The sequence below is a fragment of the Canis lupus genome, chromosome 2, assembly GCF_003254725.2.
Source record: "Canis lupus dingo isolate Sandy chromosome 2, ASM325472v2, whole genome shotgun sequence".
Classification (NCBI taxonomy): Eukaryota; Metazoa; Chordata; class Mammalia; order Carnivora; family Canidae; genus Canis; species Canis lupus.
This window is the reverse complement of record NC_064244.1, coordinates 75,924,563-75,936,853: the sequence shown is the minus strand read 5'-3', so window position 1 is coordinate 75,936,853 and position 12,291 is coordinate 75,924,563. Positions and strand designations below refer to the sequence as shown.

Below are 12,291 nucleotides of genomic sequence, written 5' to 3'. Positions count from 1 at the left end.
CTGCCTTTGGCCTAGGGCGTGATCCTGGAGACCCAGGATCAAATCCCACGTCGGGCTCCCGGTGCATGGAGCCTGCTTCTCCCTCTGCCTGTGTCTCTGCCTCTCTCTCTCTCTCTCTCTCTCTCTCTCTCTCTCTGTGTGTGTGTGTGTGTGTGTGTGTGTGTGACTATCATAAATAGTTTTAAAAAAAAGAAAAAAGAAAAAGACCAGTCTGAACTACAACAAAACTAAAAGCTTTTTTACTACAAACAATACCATCAAAAATATGAACCCAGAGAAATGAGAAAGTATTTGCAAATATTAGGAATTTGTATCTAATAAAGAACTTTTTTTTTTTTTTTTTTTTATGATAGTCACACAGAGAGAGAGAGAGAGAGGCAGAGACACAGACAGAGGGAGAAGCAGGCTCCATGCACTGGGAGCCCGACGTGGGATTCGATCCTGGGTCTCCAGGATCGCGCCCTGGGCCAAAGGCAGGCGCCAAACCGCTGCGCCACCCAGGGATCCCTGTATCTAATAAAGAACTCTTAAAACTCACAACAAAAACACCTGAAAAACATAATTTTAAAATGGATTTTATAAGAGAAATTTCTCCAAAAATACACGAAAGGCCAAGAAGCACATGAAAGATGCTGAACTTTATACTCAGCAGGGAAATGTAAATCAAAACTACAATGAGATACCACCTACACCCACTAGCATGGCTGCGAGAAAAAAAATACAGGAGCAAGAATTTGGAGAAATAGGAATCTTCATGCTCTGTAAAATAGCACAGCCACTTTGGAAAATAATCTGTCAGTTCCTCAAAATGTTAAACATCGTTTTATGACCCAGCAATCCCACTCCTACATACATACCCAAGATAATAAATGAATACATCCATACAAAAACCCCTACACAAATATTCTTCGCTACATTATTCATAGTAGCCAGAAAGTGGAAACCCAAATGTCCATCAACTGATGAATGGATATATAAATGTGGAAAATACATAAAATGGATTATTCGGCAATAAATGAAAAATGGCCAACATACACATGAGAAGATGTTCAATTCATTAGTCCTTAGGAAAATGCAAACCAAAAACACGAGATGCCACTTCAAATTCACTAGGATGGGGGAATCCCTGGGTGGCTCAGGGGTTTGGCGCCTGCCTTCAGCTCAGGGTGTGATCCTGGGGTTCCAGGATCAAGTCCTGCATCGGGCTCCCTGCATGGAGCCTTGCTTCTCCCTGTTTCTGCCCCCCACCCCCTGGGTCTCTCATGAATAAATAAAAACTTAAAAAAAAATTTACGAGGATAGCAAACAGAAAGTATAGCATATGTTGGCAAGGGATGGAGAGAAACTGAAACCCCCATACATTCCTGGTGGGAATTTAAAATGATGGCACAGCAGCTGTAGAACGCAGTGTGGCAGTTCCTAAGTTAAACATAATTACCATGACCTAGCAATTTCACTCCTAGGTATACACCCAAAAGAACTGAAAACAAGTATTCTAATAAAAACTTGAGCCAAATATTCATAGCAGCACAACAGGCCAAATGGATATAACAAAAATGCTCATCGAGTTTATTATGGTGACATGTGTTTAACCACCCTGATCTTAGTACTCATTCCACTACATAGGTCTATCAAATACACTTTAAAAACAGGCAATTCTGGGGGATCCCTGGGTGGCTCAGCGGTTTAGTGCCTGTCTTTGGCCCAGGGCGTGATCCTGAAGACCCGGGATCGAGTCCCACATTGGGCTCCCTGCATGGAGCCTGCTTCTCCCTCTGCCTGTGTCTCTGCCTCTCTGTCTCTCATGAATAAATAAATAAAATATTAAAAAAAAAATAGGCAATTCTATTTGTCAACTATTTCTCAGTAAAGGTTGGGGGGGTTTAAGTCCATCAACTGATGAGTAAACAAAATATGGTATATATTCAAACAGAACGTTATTCAGCCACACAAAGGAATAAAAGTACTGATCAATAATACAACATGGAAGACAATGAAAAACAGGTTTCGTGAAAGCCAGACCAAAAAAGCTATATTGTAGGATTCCATTTATATGGAATATTTAGAATACAGAAACCCAGAGATGGAAAGATCAGTGGTTGCCCGGGGTTGCAAGGAGGGAAAGGCAAAGTGTAACGGATAGTCTCCTTTTATAGTGATGGAAAAGCCCTAGAACTACACAATGGTGACAACTGTACAACTTGTAATGGTATTTAATGCCACTTAATTATACATTTAGTAAGTTTTGTTGCATATTTTACAGACTTTTTAAAAGATTTTATTTATTTATTCATGAGAGACAGAGAGGCAGAGACACAGGCAGACACAGGCAGAGGGAGAAGTAGGCTCCATGCTGGGAGCCCCAGGCGGGACTCGATCCTGGGACCCCCGGATCACGCCCTGGGCCAAAGGCAGGCGCGAAACCGCTGAGCCACCCAGGAATCCCCCAAAGTCCACCTGTTTTATAATTCGATTTACATGAGATGTCCAAGACAGGCAAATCTAGAGGCAGAAAGTTGATCAGTGGTTGCTTGGAGCTTGGGGTGGTGGTGCACAGCGATGGGCAAGTGCCAACCTAACGGCTAAAGAGTTAGGGGTGCGGTGGTGGGGGGGGGTGTTCTAAACTAAGATTGTGGTGATAGCTGAACCCTGTGAATGAATATACAAATAAACACTGGGCAGTACATTTTAAATGGGTGAATCACGCAATATATGAATTCTATCTCAATGCCAAAACAACAAAACGACAACAACAACAACAACAAAAAAACCCCTGCTTGGATATAAACCTTGCAACTGCAACTTAAAACTGACATTATTCTTATAGTGGTTCCAGCCCATTTCTACTCCTTCACCTGTGTTTAAAAAAAAAAAATCAGGATCGCAACAGTGTAAAAGTTTTGTTGTTTTTTGTTGTTGTTTCTTTGGTTACTCTGGAATCTAATTACGTTGAGAAACTAACTGCAACTTCATACATTCTATTACGCACAGACTCTTGTCATGCCAGTACTTACTGTTGGGAGTCAGATGCGCCCTCCTAGCGAGCCGGACGCCCAGAGCTCGGAATTACTCGTTTGCCTTATGAAAGCTCCCTACCTGGAATCACTTCTCAAACCCGACTTTATAAATTCCAGAGCTGAGACCTTGGACTTCCATGCCTTCCGGATCCCGCCGCGGAGTGTAAAAACTCCAGAAAGCCTTTGCTAAACGCCTGCTGAAGTGAGGCTACTGAGCATGCCCGGCTCGGCCAAGTCGATTCAACAAGACATTCCAGAAGAAGAAGAAAAAAAAAAAAAACTATAGTTCCCGCGTTAAAAGAAGGCAGAGAAATCCGAAGAGATAAGGAACAATGCCTGAGAATTCCAACTAAAAGGCAAGGCAAAGGTTCAAGGGGGCTGAGCAGACGTGAAGGGCAGAACCAACACAGCTCAAACTTCGAACTTGGGTCAAGTGGCGCACTCGGAACGCAACCCCCTTCCCCCCCCCCAAAAAAAAAGAAGAAAAAAAAAGGGCTAAAACAGATGAACGGAGAGAGGGGAGGTCAACTGGGGGTGAAGGGTACCGATGACGTAGGCTGCCCAGACGTTTTTCTAAACCTGCCGTCTCCAAAACTAATACGAAGGTGACCAAGCCCAGCGTCCACAGTAATAAAAGATACCGGGGGATGAAACTCGCTTCCAAGTTCCCTTCCTACAATGGAAAAGGCCGAGCCGTGGCCAACATGCAACAGCCAACAACGTCTGCTAAGCTCTCCGCTCCTGCCTGCAACCATTTCCACCGCCATCTTCTAGATAAGAAGCCAGAACCTTTCCCAAAGGGCTTTTCAGCAGCATCACCTCCGAGCGGCGAGCCCGGGTCGCCCGGACGCGTCAAGGAGGAAGGAAGCCTCCGCCTTGCCCCCTCTCCGCGCCCGCTGGAAGCGCACAGCCGCCCGCCGTCCTCTCCTCGTCCTCTCCCCCGGCGAGACCCCCGGGCCCCAGCCCAGTTTTCCAAGGTCCGGAGCCAGACGGGCGCCAGGCCCCGGTGCGCCGGCCTCACCTGCACACGCCGCGGATGCAGGGCTCCAGCCAGATGCGGTAGGCGGTCTCGATGTGCTCCTGCGACACCTCCTCGGGCCGCACCGTCTCCGCCCAGCGCCAGGCCGCCTTCTCCAGCTGCAGCCGTGGGGCCATGGCCTTGGCCCGAGGAGCGCCTCCCGAGCCGGGCCGTCGCCGCTGCCGCCGCTGCCGCCGCCCAAGTGGGCTCCGCCACCTGCCAGCAACCGGGACCAGGCGATTCCTCAGCCAGCTGGCCAATCACCTGTGCGCGCCACTGCCGCCGCGCCCGCCCGCCCGCCCGCGCCCGACCCGCACGACCGGCCGCAAAGCGCCGCCGCCGACACCCGACACCCCCCGCGCCCGGAGACGTTGGAGGTGTACTCTCCGCCGCTGTGAGCGCATGCGCGTTCCCAGCAGCCTTCGCGCCTCCCCGCGCCTCTCGCCGGACGCGCCGAGAGGAAAAGGAAGCGGCCGCTCGAGCTAGTGTTGCCACGTCCTCACCGGCGCTGCTGGGGAAGCAGCGTCTCAGCTCTCGCACAGGCCAGCGTCCTGAGTACCACTATCCTAACGAGTCGGCGCGTCGAGAGCAAAAGGCTGCCTATTCTTGCTCTCTGCTACTTCCCCTTTAACCTTGAAGGAGTCACGCGAGAAGCTACTCAACGCACATAGGGCCGCTGGACTGCGGGGGTAGGACCTCAAACCGGGTCACCAAAAAAAAAAAAAAGAGAAAAGAAAAGAAAACCAGGGCCGGCTCGCTACAAAATGATTAAACTTGAGCCTGGACCGGTTCCGACCCCTTTCCCGAGCCCTCCTGACGTCACGGGACGTTCTGGCCTTTTCCTGAACTAGGGCTGGACTACGTTTCCCGGCGTGCGTTGCGTGCTGTCACTCACTGGACGCTAGGCATGCTGGGATTTATAGTCCTGGAGGTGGAGGGGGCTTCGGGTGAGGGCTGCTGGGTGCGGTTTTTCAGGCTGGGAGGGTCTTCTTTGCAGCTGGCCGACCCTCCCGGCTGCTGTTCTCTCTTTCTTGATGACTGCTTAGTACTTTCCTGAAGCTCCCGGGTTTAGAAACATTTCCTCTTTACAAGTCTTGCCCCAGGATATGAAGACTAGCCTCATCGAAGTGTTTTGCAAACTATTAAAAGCACTGCTAGAGGGAAGATTTTGGGGGACTTTGCATTTGAATGAGAGCCCGCCGGGGGTTTAAGCACTAATTACCAGCTGGATAACCTTGGACTTGATGCTTAAAGTGACAAACATTTGCAGAAAGCATGACGTAGATAAGACGTGGTCCCCGCCTTTGGGGGGTGGGCGAGGGGAGTGCAGTAGAAAGAGAGATCCCCTTATCAGCCTTGGAAGTTTGCAGGACTCGGGAAATGGCTTACCGGAAGACCTTATCTCTAAGTACATCTTTTTTTTTTTTTTTTGTCTAAGTACATCTTTAAAAGTTGAGTAGAACTTAGCCAGGAAGGGGGGGGGGCGGGGCGGGGAAGGCACCATTACAAAAGGGAACCACAAAGAGAAAAGGCACAGAAGAAACTTCTTGGTGTCAGAAAACAAATTGTGAGACAGGGAGAAGTAAGCTATGAGAAGCAGGCTGAGACCTTGCTTTTATCTAAGAGATTCCTTGAAATGTTTAAAGCTGGTGAGAGATAAAAGTGCAGATTTGCATTTTGTACGGCTTCCTCAGTCTCAGCCAAGGTCAAGGGCAGAGAAACCTCTACTAAGACTATTGAAGTAACACAGGTCTGAGATAATGAAGGCCTCAACTGGGGAGATGTAACTAGGCTGGGGTTTCAGAACACCTGGGCTCTAGGGGACCCATACAGACCAGGTGCAGCCACTCACCATTGACAAAATCCAAAGCAGGAGCATGAGTAGTGGTGAAATAAGAAAGGAGTTTATATCAGTGAGGCCGACACCGGGAACACTGTGGACTAGTGTCTCCAAGAATGTCTCCCAAGTGCTGAAAATACGTCCAGGTTTATATAAGGAATATGTGGGACAGTGCTCAATACATCCAGGCGGGCAGTGAAGGTCACATCCATCTTAACCTGGATCACTCTGGATCTTGCTGGCCCAGGGCAGTCCTTGTGGCTTGAGGGGATAGTTTGGCTCACATCAGGGGATGCTTTGCCCTCAGGGTCTTTTGCACGAGTTGAAAGATAAACGAACAAATTTAATTAGAAGGTATAGACTAAGGTCAAAATGGAGGTAGTCCTATTTCATAATAGGTATGGCATAAGGAGACAAATTTGAAAGATATTTAGGATGTGGAATTGCTATAACTTGATGTTGGTCTAATCAGTGTCTAGTCACCTTGGTTTTTTTTTTTTTTTTTTTTTTTTGTCTAGTCACCTTGTTATTTGACTTTCTTTTTTTTTTTTTTTTTTTTTTTTTTTTTTAAAGATTTAAATTTTTTTTTTTTTAATTTTTATTTATTTATGATAGTCACAGAGAGAGAGAGAGAGAGGCAGAGACACAGGCAGAGGGAGAAGCAGGCTCCATGCACCGGGAGCCTGATGTGGGATTTGATCCTGGGTCTCCAGGATCGCGCCCTGGGCCAAAGGCAGGCGCCAAACCGCTGCGCCACCCAGGGATCCCGTTATTTGACTTTCAATTCTGGGTCATAGCCCTTTCCTTGGCACATGATGAAATAGTGATCTTAGTCACCATGCTGTCACTACTCTATGCAGTTTTCTAACCTGGTAGTTGAGTTTATCCCTAGTAAAATAGGAACTACAGAAGCAGCAGCAGGTTTAGAAGAGAGATGGCTTCAATTTTTAATATACAGTAGACCTTTGAACCATGTGCTGTACCTTGACCCCCGGTGGTGTGGAAATTCTGGGTATAACTTCTGACTCTCCAAGAACATAACTACGGATAGCCTGCTGTTGACCAGAAGCCTTATCGATAACAACACATTTTGTATGTTCTATGTATTTTAGACTGTATTTTTTATTGTATTTTTTTTTATTTTTTTTTTATTTTTTTTTTTTTAAAGATTTTTTTTATTAATGATAGTCACAGAGAGAGAGAGAGAGAGAGAGAGAGAGAGGCAGAGACACAGGCAGAGGGAGAAGCAGGCTCCATGCACCGGGAGCCTGACGTGGGATTCGATCCCGGGTCTCCAGGATCGCGCCCTGGGCCAAAGGCAGGCTCCAAACCGCTGCGCCACCCAGGGATCCCTTTAAAATTTTTTTATTTATTTATGATAGTCACAGAGAGAGAGAGAGAGGCAGAGACACAGGCAGAGGGAGAAGCAGGCTCCATGCACCGGGAGCCCGACGTGGGATTCGATCCCGGGTCTCCAGGATCGCGCCCTGGGCCAAAGGCAGGCGCTAAACCGCTGCGCCACCCAGGGATCCCTTGTATTTTTTTTTAATATTTATTTATTTACTTATGATAGAGAGAGAGAGGCAGAGACACAGGAGGAGGGAGAAGCAGGCTCCATGCCAGGAGCCCGACGTGGGACTCAATCCTGTGACTCCAGGATCGCGCCCTGGGCCAAAGGCAGGCACCAAACCGCTGAGCCACCCAGGGATCCCCTTTTTATTGTATTCTTAAGCTAGAAAAGAAAATGTCACTAAGAAAATCATAAGGAAGAGAAAAATACATTTATAGTACTGTATTTAGGGATCCCTGGGTGGCGCAGCGGTTTGGCGCCTGCCTTTGGCCCAGGGCCCGATCCTGAGGACCCGGGATCGAATCCCACGTCGGGCTCCCGGTGCATGGAGCCTGCTTCTCCCTCTTCCTGTGTCTCTGCCTCTCTCCCTCTCTCTGTGTGACTATCATAAATAAATAAAAAATTATTTAAAAAAAAAATAGTACTGTATTTATCGAGAAAAGTATAAATGGACCCACACAGTTCAAATCTGTGTTCAAGAGTCAACTGTATTGCATTTTAGATGTGTTATCGAAAAGAGACTTCCATGATTCAGAGCCAAAATATAACAGGAAGACAGAGTTAGGGATAAAGAGGAACAATAGTTTTTTGCTTTGCCAGGCAAAGGAGGCCCCACAGCGGGCTACGGCCTTCAAAAACTACTAGCCCTCGAGGGGGCCTGTAGGGGCTCAGTAGGTTGAGTGTCTGATTTCAAGGTCATCGTGCCCAGGTCCTAGGATTGAGACCCATAGCGGGCTCCAAGCCTGGCGGGGAATGTTATCCTTCTCTCTCTTTGCCTCCCCCAGCTCATGTTCTCAGTCTCCCAAATAAATAAATCTTAAAAAAAAAAAAAAAAATTTGGAAGTCCTCCCAGAGGAAGGGGCTAGGGTGTTTTATAGGGAAATACAGGCTATAGCTGGTTTTGAAAGGAATTGTGTTGTGCTGCCAGCCTCCTCATCCTGTCTTTAGGGTGGTAGGGGAGGTTTATGGAAGAGGGAAGAAAGTTACTTTAAAATTGAGCTTTGCCGAAGCATTGGTGCAGCTATTTTGACTTTTATTCAACTTCATGCTTTTTAGGCGATTTCTAATCCATCAGGGACATACATGCCATAACAGCAGACAGGAATTTGAGTCTTGTGGGATATATTGTCCTACACTATGAATTTTTCAATCTCTACTGGATGATTCTCGTCAGCATTCAAATATGCTGTGATTTCTCCCAAGTTTAACCGTCTCTTGACCCCCACATCCCCTTCAAGCTACTGTCCCATTTCTCTGCTCCCTTTATAGCAAAACCAGAAAGGGTTGTCTATACTTTTCTCCAGTTCCCTCTTCCTATCCCCGGTAAGCCCATTCCAAATCAGGCTGTTGCCTCTAATACCCGCACAACCACTCATATGAAGGTCACACTGTGAAATCTTGTTGGTAGGCTCACACTTGATTTTTGCTTGACCTATCCAAAGCTTTTGACTCATTTTTCACCCTCTGCCCTGGAACCTTTTCCTTAAGTCACAGAACACCACTTTCTCCTGCTTTTCCCATGGTTCACTGGTCATTCTTTTTTAGTGTCCTCTGTTGGTCCGTTCTCCTCTCTCATCTGTAAATTTGAGTGGCATAGGGTTGTCCTTGGACCGCTCCTCTAATACATTTACTCCCTGGATGATCTGATCTCCTCCTGTGGCTTTAAATACCAGCTGTGTGCTCATGACTGCCAAATTCATTTCTCTAGATTTGACCTTCCTCCTAAAATGCCAGATTTGTATATCCCCTCCTGCTTACTTGGCATCTCCAATGTGCAGTAGGTATTCTGCACTTTACATGTCCAAAACCTACCTTATTCTACTTGCATTTGCCCCCAAATACCCTTCTAAAACATGGCCATCTCAGCAGGTGGCAACTCTATCCTGCCAGAAACTTTAGAGGCAGGCTTAACCTGTCTTTCTCTTACACCCCCATCCAGTCCTTTCACAAATCTTGTCAATTGTGCCATCAAAATACATACAACCACTCTGCAGTTACCATTACCACCCTGGTCCCACCTGGATTAGAAAGCTTCCTAACTGGACTCCAGGTTTCACCCTTGCCTCTCTGTAGTCTGCACATAAGCCAGATGGACACTCCTTGGTTTAAAAACCTTCTAAACTTCCTGTCTCCCTTAATAATAAACAAGGGCCCTTTCCTCTGCAACTTAACCCCTAGACCTCATTTCCCACCACTCTCCCTCACCCCAACTTTGCTCCACCAACCCTGCCTTCCTCCCAGTGCATGATTACCCAAGCACCATTCTGCCTCAAGACCTTTGCATTGGCGGCTTGCTTTGCCTGGAACTCTCTTGTGCACAGCCACACGGCTTGCTCCTTCACCTAATACATTTTGGGAACAGGGGAAGGACCCTAGAAGGAAGGTCCGGAAGAAACAACTGTTAGACATAAGGAGAATCTGGGATGCCAGGGTGGCTCAGTTCGTTGAGCATCTGACTCTTGACTTTGGCTCCGGTCATGATCTTGGGGACTTGAGACTGAGACCCCATTGGACTCTGAGCTCAGCACAGTCTGCTTGGGAGCCTCTCCCTCTGCCCCTCCCCCTGCCTTCACATGCCTGTGTGTGTATGTGTATTTTTTCTCTCTCTAGTATAAATAAATCTTTAAATAAAAAGTAAAAAGAGGTGAAGTTCACTTTAACAGTATACTTAACCCTTGGGGATCCCTAAGTGGCTCAGAGGTTTAGCACCTGCCTTTGGCCAAGGGCATGATCCTGGAGTCCCGGGATCAGTTCCCCCCTATTCACTCTTCAACCAACTCCGATCTGGCCTATGACCTTTGACCTTATCACTCCTCTACGTTATCAAGGTTAGCTTCCATGTTACCTAATCCAGGGGTCCTCTCTCAGTCCTCAGCTCTCTACAGTCACTGCTCCTACCATCCTGAAATGTCCTTCTCTTGGTTTCTGGACATTATCCTCTCCTGGTTTTCCATTTTCCTCAGCTGCAATTCCTTTTCTGTCTTCTTTGCTGCTGCCTCCTCCTCTGTTGGTTTTCTAAATGCTATTTTAAAATAAAAACTTGGGCAGCCCTGGTGGCTCAGCGGTTTAGCGCTGCCTTCGGCCCAGGATGTGATCCTGGAGACCTGGGATCGAGTCCCATGTCGGGCTCCTGACATGGAGCCTGTTTTTCCCTCTGCCTGTGTCTCTGCCTCTCTCTCTCTCTCTCTCTCTCTGATGAGTGAATAAATGGAATCTTAAAAAAATATATAAAAAAAAATAATATAATAAAAAAAATAAAATAAAATAAAATAAAATAATAAATATTATCCCGGGATCCCTGGGTGGCTCAGCGGTTTAGCACCTGCCTTTGGCCAAGGGCGCGATCCTGGAGTCCCGGGATCGAGTCCCACGTCGGGCTCCCAGCATGGAGCCTGTGTCTCTGCCTCTCTCTCGCTCTATCATAAATAAATAAATAAATCTTTAAAAAAATAAAATAAAAACTTCTCCCTGTTTTCTCTACATGACATTACTACTTCACTTCTCACACCAGATGTATGGGTTTTCCACGCATCAGCAATTCTGTGACACCAGCCAGATGTCCTACAAATTTAACCCAATTCTGTGACTACCTTGAGATCACACAGGTTAAGGGTTCAGACCTTCAAGACTGTATATACACATACACCCCTTCAGACACCAATGGCAAATCCAAGTTCTCATCTGTGTCTCTGACAAACTGGCTTTGAGTCAGAGGTGCCCATCACCCCCTCCCCAGGTTTGACTGATTAGCTAGAGCAACTCACAACTCAGGAGAGCATACTAACTACCAGTTTATTAGAAAAGAATGTATCGGGGACGCCTGAGAGGCTCAGCGGTTGAGCATCTGCCTTCGTGATCAGGGCGTGATCCCGGGACCTGGGATAGAGTCCCATATCGGGCTCCCTGCAAGGAGCCTTCTTTTTCTTCTGCCTGTGTCCCTCATGAATAAATCTTTAAAAAAAGAAAAGGAAAGGATGTAACACAGGAACAGCTAGATAGAAGAGAGGTATAGAGCAAGGTATGTAAGAAGGGACACAGAGCTTTCATACCCATCCTGGACACACAACACTCCCAGCATCTCCACTGTTCACCAGCCCAGAAGTTCTCTGAACCCCATCCTTTTAGGTTTTTATGGAGATTTCATTACGCAGCGGGAGTTGATTAAATCATTGGCCATTGATTATTGATCGCTATCTCCACTCCCCAGGGGTGGGGGGAGGATGGGCCTGAGGATGAAAATTCCAGCCCTCTAAACATGATTGGTTTTCTTGGCAATTAGTCTCCATTCTTAGATTATTACCCAGGGGCTTTCCAAAAGCCACTTCCTTAACAGGAAGTCAGGTGTGGTTGGAAGGGGCTTGTTACAAATAACAAAAGACAACTTTATCACTCTAGGAAATTTCAAGGGTTTAGAAACTTTGGGAATGGAGGAAGACTAAACAAGTATTTCTTATAAAGCACAGCTGGATTTTTGCCAGCCTTTGTCCTGGACCCACTTCTATATCAATCAACAAAAAAACAAAAAGAAAAAGAAATCAGATTATGTCACTCTGTCATCCTTTCACACTTTAGACAAAATTTAAACTTTTCATGACCTATAGGACTATAGTAGGCAGAATAATGCCCTCCCCCAAAGCTATTGACATATTTTGAATGCTTTCATTTACCAAGAATTCACATCTTTTTTTTTTTTTAAGATTTATTTATTTATTCATGAGAGACCGAGAGAGGCTGAGACACAGGCAGAGGGAGAAGCATGCTCCCCGCAAGGAGCCCGATGTGGGACTTGATCCCTGATCCCAGGATCACGCCCTGAGCCGAAGGCAGGTGCCCAACCAGTGAGCCA

General features: G+C 46.8%; 1 protein-coding gene across 5 annotated transcripts in view; it reads right to left on the bottom strand.

The window, feature by feature from the left end:
• Window positions 1–4,355, bottom strand: part of USP48 (ubiquitin specific peptidase 48) — an 84,241-nt gene extending 79,886 nt beyond the window's left edge. For 3 of the 5 annotated variants that reach the window (XM_035713135.2, XM_035713131.2, XM_035713136.2), the window contains exon 1: window positions 4,039–4,352. In XM_035713135.2, the coding sequence (XP_035569028.1) occupies window positions 4,039–4,172 (134 nt within the window). In that variant the 5' untranslated portion in view covers window positions 4,173–4,352. Of the gene's footprint in view, window positions 1–4,038 lie in introns of all 5 variants that reach the window. The other 2 variants (XM_035713133.2, XM_035713130.2) reach the window with 1 other exon arrangement.
• Window positions 4,356–12,291: the final 7,936 nt, after the last annotated feature.